Source organism: Lepidochelys olivacea (assembly GCF_965140295.1).
Source record: "Lepidochelys olivacea isolate rLepOli2 genome assembly, chromosome: 11".
NCBI classification, from domain to species: domain Eukaryota; kingdom Metazoa; phylum Chordata; order Testudines; family Cheloniidae; genus Lepidochelys; species Lepidochelys olivacea.
The window spans coordinates 37,001,503-37,019,142 of NC_140421.1; the positions used below are offsets into that span (position 1 = coordinate 37,001,503).

A 17,640-nucleotide genomic window follows, 5' to 3' on the forward strand; every position below is an offset into this window, starting at 1 on the left:
CCTCTTACCTGTCTCCTTAAAGGTCAGTGTTACTGATGCTAGGGTCCGTCAGATAAACTTTACTGGCTCTAATAAGGCTTCATCAATAGATAATGCCAGACAACCATGTAAAGAGGTATAGAGTATGTTTAAATGTCTTTGGAACTCTCTTCTACCATTATCACTGGGATTTCTAGAGAAACAGCTATACATCTGAGTAACTCTTGAAAGTTCCTGTAATCATCTGGGTGACATGGTACTGTACAGATGGAACAACTGCCTTGTCCAGGGATGAGGAAGATATAACAGCTGGTATGGTTTGTTTCTCCATTTAAGAGTGCTTCTCTTAAGACAGTTCTAGTGATTCAGGCTAATGAATTGCCACCTGAGACAAATATCTGGGAGGACTCAAGGGAGGAGGTTGTCACCCTAGGAAGCTGTACCGATGAAGGTTGTCTCATGTCGTATGAGCCCCAAAGGGTTCAATAGGGCCATGACTATTATATAGATAAGGACCTGGGGGGTTAGGGAGGAGGGTGCTAAGACATGCGCCTGTTTAGATAACCCCTATCTGACTGGGTTATGTAGGAAGCTCTCAATCCTCTTTCTGATTTATAAGGGGCTCTTGTGGAATATATTGGGGATCCATCATGATTTTTGTTGGGAATCACATGAGGAGAAGGAACATTTCTTATCCAGAAGAGGGTCTACCCTATCTGGGGTACCTGAATGCATCACAGCCATGTTAGCTGGTTCTGCAGAGGCAGTTGGTACCACAATAGCAGTCATAGTTAGTTTCATGGGGGGGGAGAATATTTAGTACAATAGAAAGCAGTGGAGACACATAGGGCATGTCTACACTGCCCTTCAATTCGGACTAAGGGAGTGTGAATAGCAGTGTGCACTGAAGTCCTGCACTGTAACTCCCCCACCTGGACACTGAAAACAGGACAGTTTAGACATGCCCACAGATTCACACATTGAAAGGAACCACTGTGATAATCTATTCAGAACTTCTGTATAATACCGGCCATGGACTTCCCTGAATTAATTCCTCAGTCTCCTCCATCATTTGCAGATCTTCTGGTACAGCAAAGATCCTCAGTATAGAGAGTGATGATGCCATAAACCTTGGTGTGGAAGTGGGCGTCACTGGGGTGGATGGTGCCAAAATGAATAGTCCCAAACTAGCCAGCATCAAGATGAGGAGTACTGTAAAAACTGATGCCAAAGGGATTGACGCTAAAGTGAGCAGACCTGGGGCAGAAATTGGTACCATTGACTCAGTACTCAGCCTAATCAGTCTTGATCCTTGAGGCTGTGCCAAGGATGTTGTATGTACTGGGTTCCCTCAGTGCTCCAGTACATGATTCGGGCCATGAAGATCCCCTCAAATGGAAACGAGGTGGTGACTTATTTTCATTGGGATTTTCCATGTGAATATGTTCTTATTTTTCCAGAGAAGCAATGCTCCTTTTTTCTCTGAGGATCACTCAGTCCTACGTCAATCAGTAGTCATGGCAGTCTTAGAAGATGGGGTTCGGGAGACAGCTGCTGACCCACCATGGTCTAAACTACCTGCATGAAGCAGTCTAACAAGAATACCTTAAGGGGCTCTTCTTGTCCCTCTTGAGTCCCTTTGGAATAGGACTTACAAATAGAGCATTTATTGGGGATATGACTCTTCCTGAGGTAGAAAAGGCATTTAGGTCATCATTCTGTTCTTAAATCCTGGGAATTTAGGCTCAGACATGGCTAAGTCATGGTACTGAGAAAATTCTTCTCTTGTCAAAAATACAACAAAATTGTTCACTATGAACAAATTACCAATGGGCAAGCTATCCTAGCACATTAAACCTATACACTTTATCAAATACAAATATTTATACAAAATTTTAGGAAAAAGGTGCAAGAGTTTGCGGACACTGAGGAGTTTCATTTTGCAACCCTATTCAGTAATAAGTAACTGAGTGGCAGAAGCTGCTGCTCCATCTTTTATGCCATTGGTCAGATGCACAAGGACATTTAGGGCAAGTCTACACTACCGCACTACATCAGCAAAGCTGCACCGCTGTAGCGTGTCTGGTGAAGATGCGCTATACCGACGGGAGAGCACTGCCTAGTTGGCATAATTACTCCAGCACCGTGAGAGGTGGAAACTATGTCAGCGGGAGAGCGTCTCTCACTGACATAGTGTGGTGTGGATACTGCTTAAGTCAATGTAACTTAAAATGCTTGGGGGAGGTGTCTTTTTCACATCCCTGAATGATGCAAGTTACATTGACTTAAGCGGTAATGTAGACGAGCCCAGAGGGTGCATGCACAGTCCCAACTGACATTACCGGCCAGCTGATTCCGATCTTGGTAACATGGAACACACATGTACCGAGAGTGGAATATATCTGGACAGCTTTGAAGAACTCAGGATTCTGGTCAAATCTTGAGTTCCTATGTGACTTTTAAAGAATTTTTGCCTACAATACTTTGGCATGACTAATATCAAGAGTATAAATATTTTGTTAATGAGTTCTATAAAAAGGAGAAAGTAAGAGAAATATAAACAAATACTTAGAAAATATATCACATACATCAACAATTAGGAAGTCCAGCCAACACCAAGCATTAGTGAAGTATGTTTGATAGCCATATGCCACCCACTTGAGCAGCATTTCCAGAATGAAGATGTACGTGAAGACCTTGTCAGCATATTCCAGCATGGTTTTGATAGTCTTGCGCTGCTCTATATATATGTCTTCAAAAGCCTAAAAACAAAAATATTCAAATGTGTTTAGGGTTCAGTAATGTTATAGTGTGTAGTTTAGGTTGCAAAGTTAAAGAAAATAAAACAAATATTCTCTCCCTAAATACAAAGTCGGGGGGCCTTAGCTTTCTTCTACTTTTCTTTCTCAGATAAAAATCAGGGTTGTGTACTGAGTTAACTGTGGAAATGTATTTGTCCATAGGTAAATCATATAGAATGCAGCCTATTAGGTTTCATTCTTATCTGTTGATTTATCTATCTATGGTCTTTATATGGCCCTGATTACTACAGTGTCTGATTGCCTCACAGTCATTAATGAATTTATCTTCATAATACCCCTTTGAGGTAGGGAAGCGCTATTATCTATTATCCCCATTTTTCAGATGGGGAAACTAAGACACAAAAAGACTATGGGCTAGATCTTTAAAGATATTTAGCACAAACTGGGGGTGAAAGCAAGCCCAAATAAATCATACATTAATTATGTTTTTCTTTCTCCATATATTGCACTATGTTTGCAACTCGATGGTCCCCAGCCCACCTGCCTCAGTAATACCTTCTTGAACTCCCTAGTCCAAACACTGAATGATGACTGTACCTATGTGGATATGCTGTGGAAAGCAGACTCCTTTTGCCTCCTTTTCACGTTCACAGCGTTAACACTAGTGTGACCATCATTTGGCCCTCACTGTTTAAAGATAACACATTTGTTTTTTTATCTGATGAAGTAAGCTGTAGTTCACGAAAGCTTATGATCAAATAAATTTGTTAGTCTCTAAGGTGCCACAAGTCCTCCTTTCCTTTTTGCGGATACAGACTAACATGGCTGCTACTCTGAAACCTGTGCTAAAAACTGTTTTTGCTAAACCACATTTTAAAATATTTTCCCACAGAAACATTGCACTTATTTCATGTTTCACTCACCAGAGCACCACTACTAAGGAGAATCATGAAGACAATGAAAGTCTCAAACCAGTTGTGTTCAACTATCTTGAAGCAGGTTTTCCTAAGATTCCACCATTGTTTTCCTCTCCCCTCTTCTAAGCTGACTTGACAGCACTTGAACCTTCGTACACAGCCTGTAAAACAACATACATTTTGAGAAGGCAAAATAGAGAAGTGATGCTTAAGGAGATAATGTCTGATTATTTATTTGACTAGTGGTACAGCCATTATATTTCCATGTACTTTATGGCTATAAGAAAATCTAAACTCTGATAAATACACTTTCAAAGCCCATTTTTCAAGAAGTAAAATTAAATGTGGTTAATAAGACAACTGGTATTTAAAATCAAATGAAAGAATGGGAAAGTGCAGTAACTCCTTGCTTAATGCTGTAGTTATGTTCCTGAAAAATGCTACTTTAAGCGAAATGATGTTAAGCAAATCCAATTTCCCCATAAGAATTAATGTAAATCGGGGGGTGGGAGGTTAGGTTCCAGGGAAAATTTTTTTGCCAGAGAAAAGACATATATCACACACACACACACAAAGTTTTAAACAAACAATTTAATACTATACACAGCAATGATGATTGTGAAGCTTGGTTGAGGTGGTGAAGTCAGAGGGTGGAAGAGGGTGGGATATTTCCCAGGGAATGTCTTACTGCTAAATGATGAATTAGCACTCAGCTGAGTCCTCAAGGGTTAACACATTGTTGTTAATGTAGTCTCACACTCTACAAGGCAGCAGGAATGGAGAGAGGGGAGACAGCATGACAGAGACACACACCATGTGTGTGAGAGAGACATGCATTGCCCCTTTAAGTACACTGACCCCACTCTAAGTACACTTCCTTTTTACATAGATCAGCAAGTTGAGACAGCAGCTGCTGCCAGCAAGCTCCCTCTGTCCTGAGGGCCTGTCGTGTCCCCAGCCTGCTCTGTGGAGATGGCCCGATGGGGTAAAGGAGCGGGGGGTGCAGGGGGACACCCTACATTAACACCCCTCTTTTCCTCTTACACAGCAAGCAGGAGGCTCCCGGGAACAGCTCCAAGGCAGAGGGCAGGAGCAGCACAGAGCAGAGGGGGGAGGGACAGCTGAACTGCCCAGCAATTGATAGCCTGCTAGGCAGCTGCCCAGGGAGCGGGGAGCCGATGGGAGGGTGAGGCGGGGGGGATTTGCGCTGCCGGTGCATCCTGGTTCCAAGCCCCCACTAGCTAGCTCCAATGGGCTGCTCTTTCTGCAAGCAGTGGACAAAGCAGGCGGCTGCTGAACAATGTTATAAGGGAGCATTGTGCAACTTTAAACGAGCATGTTCTCTAATTGATCAGCAACATAACAATGAAACAAAGTTAACCGGGACAACTTTAAGTGAGGAGTTACTGTATGTCTAGTTTACTGAGAGCTGACTGTGTGCTCAGTACTATACAAACAAATGAAGACATGGTCCCTCCCACAAGGAATTTAGAAGCCAAATTCAATACAGTTATTACAAATATACAGTCAAACTTCAAGCAGGTTTATATTTTTAATGCACTTATGTGTGGACATAAGTTATTGTAATACATTATTTACATTCCAGTAGCACTTAGATGTTCTAGTGAGGATCAGGGACAAATGTAAGACATGATCTATGCCCTGAAGAGCTCACAATGTGGTCTGGTGAGTTAATGCTGATAAGGTACTGGAGGAAGTTCATTTTAAGGAAGGACTGAAAGAAGAGAGGGATGATGAGCACTTTACAAGAAGAAGGGAGGAAGTTCCAGGTACATGAAATGGCATGGAAGAAGTTACAGTGATGAAAGAGGAAGAAAGATAAAAATGGTACTTTCGTATGTTGCCTTAAGAGACCTTTACATAGTGGGAGGAGGATTAGAAGGAAATGAAAGCAAAGTCGTAGGCAGGGACAGATTTGTTCAGTGCCTTCAAGATGACAAGTCTGAACTGAATAAAAAAGCACAGAGAAAGCCAGTGAAAGGAGTGGAAGAGGATAGTCAGAGAGGTGGAACAGAATGTATTTTGAGCACAATCTAGGATAGAGAGGCCAAAGAAAAGTTTGCAGTACTTGAGATAAGAAATTAGCAGGGAATAGACAAGAATTTTAGTGGTGCCAATTAAAAGGAAAAAAAAGATTGATTTTAGAGATTCTGTAAAGAAGGAAATGATAGCTTTCCTACATCAGGACCATAACAACTTTCATCCTCTGGTCTCCAAATTAAGACTATGGTTTCTGCAGTTTGTAAGCAAATATTTGAAAACAGTCTATTAATGGTAAAATCCTGTACAAATCCACCACATTTCAATACTGAATTCAGGAACTGATTTTCCTTTTTTCTTTTTAAAAAAAAATCCATGAAAAGTTCTTGTTCTTTAATCAGATAATAACTGTATACTTGTGGTGTTGATTGCCAATGATCCAAATCAAAAAATCCTAATCCCTTAACTGGAGTGTAAGGAGAATGGAGATTTATCTCCTCTTTGCCATAACTTTAAAAAAATTCTTGACTAAAATTCAAAAACAGAATTCAGAAATGCATCATGAATTCCATATACCAATGTGCAATATGATTAAAGATGACCAAGTTAGGGCCAGATTCTGCCACCTTAATCATGCTAAGAGAAACCTTACTACATGAGAAGTTTCACTGAAATCAATGTTACCGATTCCAATAAGGTACTATTACAGTGTGCATAAGGGTAGAAGGTTGGGTCCCTAATTTGACCAAATAACCATAAAATCAGCAAGTTGCTAGAAAAATAAAAACTTACAAACTTCCAGCAATAACTGCACAGTGATTTATTCAATGAATTAATTATATTTGGCAGTTTCACCCTATTTGTATATGTCACTAAGTTGCCTTTCAATTTGGTAGTATTGCTACCTCTCTCCCAAAGAGAGGCCATTGACTGGGATAAGCAGGGAATTACAAGTTAGGAATGAAGTACACAGAAAGAGCTATGTCACTAAATCTTGCATATCAACTATTTGTGCTGGCTTAAGTAGATCCTGTTAGTCCCTCATTTTCACAACATTAAACTCACTCACACATTTTAAAAGTTGAATGAAGTGTTTAAAATGTGTTCACAATCCTTGTAGTTCTATTTATGTTCTTAGAAAAGAATGTTTCACAAGGAACATATTCATCAGTTGTAAAAAAAAACAAAAAAACCTCCTTTTATAGCGCAGTTAATCTCCTGCAACCTACTGTGATAACATCTTTCTTGTTTTTTTCTCTTGTACAACACTTTGTCTGAGAGGAATGCTACATAATACTTCAAGCAGAAAAGAAAATGGATTGCTTTGCAGGCATTTTGCATGACTAGCTACTTCTAGTCAAAGATACAATGAACAGCAACTAAAAAACCTTTGTAAGCATTAGCTTTTATTACAGAAGAGCTCATAAGATCAAATGTAATAATCAAAATATAAAATGCCTTAGGTTATGTATCTAAGACTAAGTGTATCTATGAAATGTAACTGTACTGTCTAGAAGACTTTCATAATTAATCTATTTTACCAGTTTTGATGAAGATTAGCATAGACAGTTTTATTTAAAGGTGGGAATGAATATTTTTAGTGGTTAAACCACAGGAGTGAAAGTCAAAAATTGTAGGTTCTAGTCTAAACACTGCCACTGATTTGCTATATGATCTCGTGTAAGTAATTTAGTCTTAGATTTTCAAAAGTGACTTCTATATTATGAGTACCCAACTTTAGACAGCTAAGGCCTTATTCTTAGTCCTGTTGAGTACATGCAGCTCCCACTGATTTTCTCCATTAATTTTATTCATTAATCTTTCTGGCCTGGAAATTTTACAGTTGTCAGCTTTTAAAACTAAAATGAGCCAAATGCACTGATGACACGGATAGGTACAACTCAGTTGACTGCAATGGAGTTGCATCCCCTTATGTGCGTGTTAATTTTTACCCAGTAATCACACAATGGGCTGAACCAGATGCACTAAATGGATTCCATTAATCTTAACTCGTCTGGTGATCCAAAACCTTTTAGCAACTTTGGGGGCACACAAAAAGTAGGATTCCTCAGGAAGTATCAGAGTTCCCCTCCATGATGGACCAGTCTGTGGTGAGTTGGTGAAGGAATGGTTGTCCTCTGCTCAGTCCCCATAACAACTTAGGGTAACGTGTCCCATCAGTGATGCAACTTTTGTAGCCCCTGAGATATGAGCTAGCCACTGATTTTCCACCTTTGGCAAGAGTTCTTTGCAGTTATGATGCATTTTTGCCAAGAAGCTTACTCTAAATTGGAGCAGAGTGCCAAGAAGTAATGGAATCCTGGTAAAGTCAGGTAGAAGAGAGGATCTTATCACTATGCATAAATTGATGGCACCTCTTGCCTGGGACCCAGTTTTCTCTCAAGGAAAGGGTTTAATGGTGAATTTGTATTTAAGAGTCTATATCCTATTGTGGGGTGTTCCAGTTGGAAGTAGAAATAGTATCAGGTATTCTGATGCAATCATGTCTATTTACAAGGAAAATACAAAGTCTTTTTTCTCCAAATGCTGAAGGAAACAATAACAAAAGGAGAAGTTTCTTAGTTTATAGCTTGTTAGCCAAGAGATCCAAAAAGCGCTCTCTCTCTAGTCTTACAGACTATTGCTTGGCTTTCCTGCTTTTTTGCCTCTTCCTCTCTCTTTTCTTGTCTGTTCTCAGGTTGTGTGTTCTCTCACATCTCCCTGCTTCCTCCGCACCCCCCATCACAATACTCAGCAGAATCCTCCACCCACATGACGCTAGCTTCTGGGCAGCTTCTAGGCCTTGTTTTAGGTGTGTCCCCTTAACTGTCTCTTACAATTATCTTAAATGAAGACGGTGTTTCACACATCAGTTTGAACAAAGTTTGACTCAGCCCATAACACTATTTATTTCAAGGCCCATAAAGTGTCCAGTGGAGTTGGGCATGAAAGGCCATGAGTGGAACGGGGTACCAGACTGGACTGTCTTTTTCTGCCAGGTAGCAGGTGAAGAGAGTTTCTTCTCCTTTTGACAATTTGTTTAAATAAAGGCTCAGCCAGCATTTAAACCAAGATGGAGTTTTGTGGAGTTTTTTTATTTACCAGTGACTGAGTAGCAGTTACTGTGATACTAAGGTTATGTCTACACTACAGACCTTACAGCAGCACAGCTGTACTTCTGCCGATGCGCTGCTGTAAGGTCTCCTGTGTACGTGGTAGAGTTCTCCCGCCAGTATAATTAAACCATCCTTAACGAGTGGTGGTAGCTATGTTGGCAGAAGACACAGCGCTGTCTACACCAGCACTTTTGTTGGTGAAACTTTTGTCAGTCGGGGTGTTTTTTTCCCACTATCCTGACTGACAAAAGTTTTCGCAACAAAAATGCTAGTGTAGACAAAATCTTATTCGCCTTTCTAATTGTCTCAGAGAGCTAGCTATGAAAAGTGCTGAATAAGTGCTAAGTGTTAACAACACCTAATTAGGACAGTTTCCAATTTTTAAATACTACTCCAGTTGGTGCTAATTCAGAACCCTCAGAAAAAACAAACAGATTTCTTCTATTTTTGAGAATAATGGCAATTTGCTTATATGATTTTTCCCAATTCTTTGTTATCTGAAAATCGTTATAAATCCACATCAGCAGTATACAGATTATAATTATCTTCAGTGTATATTATGTACTGAATATAGCATTGCTAAAATTCATGATTTTTTAGTGTTTATGTTTGACAAAATAGCAAATATTTCAAGCCATAAATATTATTCGACAGTGTAAGTAAATATTTCATTTTACTTTATATTTTTAACAGTACAGATTATATTTTGCTTCACTCACCTTCTGTAAAACAGGCCTCTGGCTCAGCAGCTTCTTCGGGTTCAGCTGCATGTTGCTCTTCTTCAGGATGTCCAATATCAACTGTGCTACCTTCAGACGAGCTGGACAAATTTAGCTTCTGTTAAATAAAAAAACCGCAGAAAGATTTAATCAACATATTTATGGTAAATATTAATACTCACAGACATAGCAAAAATTAATAATACGCACCTAGTCTTTTACATTTTTAAATGTTTTAATGCTCGATTTAGGTAAATAAGTGATACATTTGTGCCCATTTTAGCTGCCACTTCGGTACTGTGTCTTTTTAATACAAAGTTAAAAAAAGTCAGGCATGTTATTAATTATTATTGTTTCTGGAAAACATGCTAGAAATATAGGCCTATATCCTTGGGCCTGAGTGAACTATGGTTTTAAATTGAGTTTGGTTGTTAGCAAAATGAAGGGGATCATGAGAAAAAGGGTTGTTTGTATTAAATTTCTAGTGTCCCTTGAAATACCAGCATTATTTTCTTTAAGGTTTGGGTTGAAGTAATACAAATAAAGAATACATTGTTTAATGGGTCCAGGCACAGCAAATAATTGGTTAGATAGGTTTGTTTAATTTATGATAAAGAAAAGCTTAGTCCAGTAATTAGGACTGCTTGTTTTAACTGGGACAGAGAACTGGGTTTAGCCCTAAACTGCCTTATCCAGCTTTAGCTAAGGTCTGATAACCTGCCATGCCAGCACTTGTTTATTATAGTGTATAAAGGGCAAGGTTTTTGGAGTTTCTTGGTCTGCGCTGTTCCTTACTATTCTGGAGTCACACCATAATGTGAAGGTATCTCCTGAACCTGATTTTGTTGTGAGTATTTGGCCAATGCTTATAACTGCATTAGGTCTAGAATAGAGAGTATAAGTATGTATATGCTTGTATTTTGGATGTAATCAATATCTAGTGGCCTGTAACTAATAAAGGAATACTTGGGGGTAGCTGAGTTGTGGTAGACCTTAGTACACTTTTTAGGGAAATTATTTCCAATAAGCATAATTAAGAAATAGTACACATACACACTGCTCTGTGTATGTTGCTGTACTGCCATACTGTATGCAGTGCAGGCATATAAGAAGTATTTGAATAATAGCGCTATGCAAGAGGTTTGTAACCAACTGGTTTTAGGTTTCATTTAACATTGAACCCAAAGCTTGCTTATGTTTGTAAACTTGAGGACCAAGCACGGCTTGAAAGTCAAGAAGTTCTGAGGAGATTTGCCACTGACTGACTTTGGAAGTCACTTCAGCTGAAATTTTAATATTTGGATGCCCATTTTGGGACACGGTGAAGGACCTGATTTTCACAAGTAGTAAGCAGCTACTCTTTGAAAAATCAAGCTTTTCAGTATTCTCTCTGAAATTATAAGGGCTTGAAGCAATTTTTCAAAAAAGCTGATATTCCTTATAACCCTATTGTTCCACAGGTGCTTACAAATTGATTGTTTAAAAATTTGCTCCGGTATCTTTCCAGGTATTGAAGTTAGACTGACTGGTCTATAATTCCCTGAGTCCTCCTCCTCTTTTACAAAATGCTGCTTGAGAACGTATTAGAGTCAAAACCCAGCGATTTAAACTTTTGAATTAGGCTTGTTACAAATGGACTAGCAAATGAATAGTAAACACAGGTCTGATTTGTTGATCTGAGGATCTTTACTTTGCATATTTTGAAAAGTCATGTTGATAAAGATTTATAAACCATTGAAACACAAGATAACACTTTGAATCTCAAATCTGCTGTTATTAAATAATTGTTATTGTTTGAGGTCTCCATAATTTCCTGCAACTATGAAAATTTAAATTAATAAAAATTGAAAAAATGCTTAAAAATAAACATTGATATTATTGACTGAAATTATAAAATTTTATAAATAGAATTCTGTTAAGTTAAACTATAAAGCATGCAAAGGACAGCTTGCTTTAGCCAAAGGTGGGGGAAAAAGATAAATGAACAGTCTTTAACTTAATTCTAGTCGGTAGCAGGATAGGCCTTCTTTATAGGAAAAGTAATCCATTTCCAGGTTTCTCCTTGCTTTCTTCCCCCATCTTGGCAGCCAAATTCTTGTGTCTACTCTCACCCCCCAAAGAGTTCCCTTCCTGTCATGTACCAATCTTCCTCTTCTGTCTCTGGGTGGACATCAGGGAAAAAGGTTAGTTATTTGGGTGGGTGAACAAAGATCCCACTGATTTTCCATTCCAAAGATTCCATCTCACAGTTTCCCATTGTCTGTCTCTCTCTCTCTCAAATCTTACCTTGTTATCCCCTCCAAAGTTCCTCCTCAATCCCCAATATCTCCACCTTCCCCCAGGCTCCTCCTGTCTTCTCCTCACCTAGGTCCCACTTTCCTTAGTTGTTCTCCTCTAGCTTTCCCTCTTCATAGCCAGCCCCAACTCCCCTTCCTGTACCTCCCATGGCTGTCACTCCCATGCTTTTCTCTAAGTGGCACCAGTCCCCCACATAGATGTCCTCCCTCCACACAATCATTTATCTTGTGCCTGTCTCCACCAAAACTGGTCTTCCCCCTTGTGTGCAACTCCCTCTCATAGCTGTCTGCTTCCCACACAGGGGAAGTGAAAAAATGGTTTTCCTCCTTCCTGGTCCAATGCCCCTCCTGCTGTGCAGACCATCAGGGTTGGTAGGGGGAAGGGAAAGAATCCAGGGCTGGAGGCAGCAGGAGTCACAGCTGCTGCCTCCTGCCTGCTCAGCAGTAGAACATGTGCCCCTGGCAGGAAGGAGGCTGAAACTACATCTGCCTCTGTCTATTAAACCTATTGGCTGAAGCTAAGCACAGTTTCAATTCTTCTGCCTAAGACAAAGAAACAGAGATTTGCAAAACCAAGAAGGGACATGACAATGTCATCGATCCCCTGCATAGCTCTAGGGGATTTCCAATATTTGAGACAGACTCTAAAAAGCCAGAAGCCATTGATAAGGCATAGACCACCACTTTTAGCTACAGGAGTATGGAGATAAAGGTAACTTTAATTGCAGGGTGGCACAGAAAAAAAAAACACTTGATATCCAGAAAACTCTGGATCCACCCAAGAGTTCACATACCTGAGAGAGGAAAGAAAGTGGAGGCAAAAGTATCATTCAGTCATGCTGGCAAGGAGGGAAGCCCCTTTACACATGATGAGGCAAAGTTCTGTGCCCTGTTGCCTCCCTATGTCAGTTCTCAAGAAGGGAAAATTTAGCACCACAATTCAATATTATTCCTGCATCATACACATCCCTCAGCATCGCATCCTGGGAGGTAACTTCCCTTCATCTTGTATAAGAGGAAAGTTAATGCAACCAGGTTGAACTGTGACGTATCAAACATGAACTTCTCTGAGAGACTTGCCAAAAAATGGACCATAGGATCCTGGAATGTGCAGCCATGCTTTAAAGGAGATGCTGCTGAAATACCTGGAAATGCCCTGAGTTGTTTAGACACTAAGGCACTGAATTCCTGAAGGCACCTCTGCTCATCTTACAGTGCAAAGCAACCAGAAGGGCATTGGTTGTGAAGAATGTGTGAGGCACGACCACACCAGAAAAACCTGTGTGCTGGGACAGTGTTCCACTAGCGAAAACCTTCCAACTGGCCTAGAGTGCCCCAGAGGGCCAAAATCTTTAAGTTGGGAGTTTCCTGAATGATTTTCACTTGGAGTCACAAGATGCAGGAGTGAGAATCCTCCACAGGTGACATCTTAAATGTAGTTTATTTTCCTTTTCCTGGGATAGATCCATGCAAACACTTACTACCAAGCCTGGTGTTTATTACCATGTTTGCAGAAACAGGGCGTATGCACTAATCCTGTAAACCCTTGTGCACTCGCTTAATTTTATTACAGAGAATAATCCCACTGAAATCAGCTGAGCGAATTAGGGTAATAAAAGTAAGCACATACATAACTGTTTACAGGATTGGGACCTTAGCTTAAAAGCCCTCTGGTGTCAGAGTGTATATAGTTCTTAGCTGAGGTGAGGAAGCGGGAAGCAAGGAGCCAACAGATTCCTGATGTTCTGCCTCATTCATGGTATTACTATCAGAAAGAATTATATATAGAACTATAAAAAAAGACAGATTCCAGTTGCTTGTTGAACTTTGCATTATTTATTGTACTTTATATAGTTTTCACAACTCTTCTTTGTGTTTTACTGTTGCATAAATCCAGGATTTTATCAGTTTCACAGATAAAAGTAATTTGCATGTCATTCCACAGCCTTTCCAGGATTGTTCATTTTCACTTATGACAGCCTACTTACTTTCAAGTTAGCTAAGAAGATAAACTAATGAAAAGTCATTAGATCTCATGCTTTAGCCATATCAAACATCTGTGGGGTTCAGGAAGGAACTGCTCCTCCTGTGACCTCTTATATTGCATCTAGGTACATTATGCAGAGGTGTGTGTGTGATGCTGGGAGGAATAGTTTTACCTAAATTTGACCACTATTTAAATTGTTCCATCTTTAACAGCAAAATGGGAGCTGGTTATCAATACCTCAGGTATTAACTGGGAAATGGTGACAATATCATCACCAGTAGATATGGTCAGGGTAGTCCCAGGGACTGCTCTAAACTGCTTTATGGGGGGGGAGGGGCAGGGTGGGGTTAGGAAAAAACAAGGGGAAATAGGCTTGAATAGAGACTGGGAGTGGCTAAGTCATTATGCAAGGTAACCTATTTCCCCTTGTTTTTTCCTAAAACCGCTCCCCCCCCCCCCCGACGTTCTTCTTAAACCCTGGATTTGTGCTGGAAATGGCCCACCTTGATCATACACATTGTAAGGAGAGTGGTCACTTTAGATAAGCTATTGCCAGCAGGAGAGTGGGGTGGGGGGGGGGAGGTATTTTTTCATGCTGTGTGTGTATAAAAGATCTTCTGCACTTTCCACAGTATGCAGCCGATGAAGTGAGCTGTAGCTCACGAAAGCTTATGCCCAAATAAATTGGTTAGTCTCTAAGGTGCCACAAGTACTCCTTTTCTTTTTGCGAATACAGACTAACACGGCTGTTACTCTTGAAAACTCCCATTGACATCAGTATGGCTAGAATTCAACCCTATGTGCGTTCCCATTTGTTTACCTATTGTAGTTTGTTTATTAAAAATGATGGCATTTGGTCAAAATGGCTGAGCAAGTGCAGACTGTTCTGTTTGACTATACTGCAATTCTAGTATTTAATTCATTACTTTGTAAAAAACATTTATGGTATCTTGTGTTCTTCCACTGGCTTTATTTTTCAGCTTTAACAACTAAATGGTTTTGTAGTACATCAGATAACCTGAACTTAAACATAATTTTATTGGACTCTTGGTCTGAAAAAGGATGATCATTCAGAAAGCTAAAGAGAACTTTTTCCATGAAAAATGTATCTATTCTTTGGGCCCAGTTCATCCCTGCATTGTGGCTCCCAGGAAGCTCCCATAATGTAGGGCCTTCCCTGAGTGGCAGAGAGCTAGTTTATACACTACTCCTAACAGGAGCTTTGTTGTTGGATGTGTTCCGGGAGCACTGCTATGCTTTATCTGTTGCCCGTTGTTGCAATGGGCTTCTTATAACTACATATAGCTTTTAGGCTTCTCTAGCCTGTTTGGCGAGCTGAAGTGGCCCTGAAACATTTCAGAATAGGGAAGGACCAAAAGTTGTATAAGACTACCCCAGTCACCCTTGTTCCCACCCGCCATTCTCTGAGCCAAGCTCAGACCTGGCATACAGATGAATTGAGCCTTATGTCTCCTGTCAGTAACCATGAGTTAAGTATTCCCACCTATATTATACTCACTTGTCCATATAGTCTATTCTATATAGGTTTTTATACCGTGCTCAACTAGACTAGTTCATGCTGAAAGAAAAAACAAAAAAATCACAATATTAAAAACAATTATATAAGCAGTATTTAAATACCTCTTTGCTTTCTTCCAGATCCGACTCACTGCTAAACTCTTCTGTATTTAAATTTTCAAAATCTGATTCTCCAACAGCAATCGGTACTGTCACAGTGAGGCTTGGGTTGTTTATGAACGACATGTAATCACTTTCATCAATGATATATTTTTCCACGCTGCTGCCTGTGCCTATGCCACTAGTTCCATTGCCATCTTTAAGATAATCAAGGTCTTTGTTTATTTCCACTGTTAGATGATTAGAAATGCAGCTGTCTTTTTTGTTTAGTTCTTCAAGTGGTTTGATTTCATTTAAAGCTTTTTGTTTTTTAATGAAGGATTTTTGGATGAATTCACGTACTTTTCTTTTAACATAATCTATTCCCTTCTCAATTCTTGCTACAGCAATCTGGAGATTATTCATTTCATTATCATCATCAGTGGCAGCAAGGTTGTCTGCACTAAATGAGCTCAGTAGCAAGGCCAAAAATAGGTTCAGAACCTGGAACAGGATAGAAAAGGAATTCCTAGATTTATCTCAGTGGAAATAATTTTGTGCTAGAATACTTTCTAAAGCTATGTGAAGTATGTGTCTAAAGGACCAGCGTTTCAGACAGACAAACCAAACCAACCCAAACAACCCAAGAACTGTGTTTTTAGAATAAATGGAGTGTTATATCTTTAATAAGCTTGCACTAAAACACTTGAATTATAAACCACCTTTTTCTAATGCATGATGATTTGAAGGGAAAGTTATATAGTAAAAAAGAGATTCACAAATATTATGACAAATGAAAGACCTACATATGGTTTGATATGATTCATAGGACCATATTATTCACCAATCACAAAACAGACAACTGGCAAGTATTTGTGAAAATGCTTTTGAATCCCAAAAGTTTACAAAAATATTGGCACAAAAATTTTAGTCAAAAATTCAGACAGGAAGTTTGTTATTCTTTATCATCCTGTTTAAAAAGTTTCACTTCTCCAATCAGAGAGCAGAAACTATACCATGTGTTTTACATGACCGGACACATAATAATACGTTGGAAAAAGTTTATAAAAAATGCACAGGCTGAACATTATTTGAAGCACACTGTATTTGCAAATAGCAAAAAACAAACAAAAAAAACATAAGCTCACTCTATAATTATATATCATGAGTTTGATCCTACAAGGTGTGTAGTATTCTGTTTCCAATCCAGCAAAGCACTTAATATTAATTTTAAGCATAATTTTAAGAGTCGTTCAACTGAAGTCACATGCTTAAGTGATTTTTTGAGGTGGGGCCAGGATTCTCATTGGATTGCAAGATTGAATTTTTTTCAGAATAAATCTTTGAAACATTTTGATTACATACCACTAGATTTCCAATCACCATGACCATCATGAAGACAGTAAGGCACATAGCTTGGCCTGCAACCTCCATACAGTCCCACATAGTCTCTATCCATTCTCCACACAACACTCGGAATACTATCAAGAAAGAGTGGAAGAAGTCTTGCATGTGCCAGCGTGGAAGTACACAGTCACTTGCAATTTTGCAGACACATTCCTTGTAGTTTTTACCAAACAACTGCATACCAACCACAGCAAAAATGAAGACAATGATGGCCAGCACCAAGGTCAAATTTCCCAGAGCCCCAACTGAGTTACCAATAATCTTTATCAGCATATTCAGTGTTGGCCAAGATTTTGCCAATTTGAAAACTCGTAACTGAAAAAAAAAAAAAAAAAAAGGTATTGTTAGTACTGATTTTAACGGAGATACAAAAAAGTGTTTTACAAATTAGTTCGTGAAAAAAGTATTGCTGCCAATGACGAAAATGCTGCAGACTTTTACAACTTGGTACCCCAAGAGCATAGTCTTGGATCAAGGATGTAAAAGCCCAGAGACACCTCATGCAACTTAGAATCTCGGATTCAGTGTTACCTCAGATGCCACAGAACTTCAAGGTTACCTACCTACCTGTGTGTACATAAAGAAGAGATCCATTCTGATAATATCAATAAGAGCACAAGAAAGATATTCAGTGAGTCCATTTGTTTCTTCATTGTGAATACCTGAAGTAAGTATTCGCAATAAAAATTTGGAAATAGGCCCCACTCCTACATTGGAATGTATTAATATGGATTCCTGCAGAGTCCCCACTAAAGACAATAGGACGACACTGCATGTCACAGGGGTACATATAAGTGGATCACATTTCTGGATCAGGGTCACAATGACCTTAAGGTAT

General features: G+C 39.4%; 1 protein-coding gene across 4 annotated transcripts in view; it reads right to left on the bottom strand.

The window, feature by feature from the left end:
- The window catches only part of LOC311528423 (sodium channel protein type 1 subunit alpha-like), a gene marked incomplete at its 5' end in the record, with an annotated part of 180,082 nt that overhangs the window by 46,817 nt on the left and 115,625 nt on the right, over positions 1-17,640 (bottom strand). For all 4 annotated transcript variants that reach the window (XM_084643443.1, XM_084643441.1, XM_084643442.1 and 1 more), the window contains 5 exons: positions 2,568-2,741; positions 3,665-3,819; positions 9,495-9,612; positions 15,420-15,899; positions 16,761-17,117. In XM_084643443.1, coding sequence (XP_084499569.1) covers positions 2,568-2,741; positions 3,665-3,819; positions 9,495-9,612; positions 15,420-15,899; positions 16,761-17,117 — 1,284 coding nt within the window. The remainder of the gene's footprint in view (positions 1-2,567; positions 2,742-3,664; positions 3,820-9,494; positions 9,613-15,419; positions 15,900-16,760; positions 17,118-17,640) is intronic.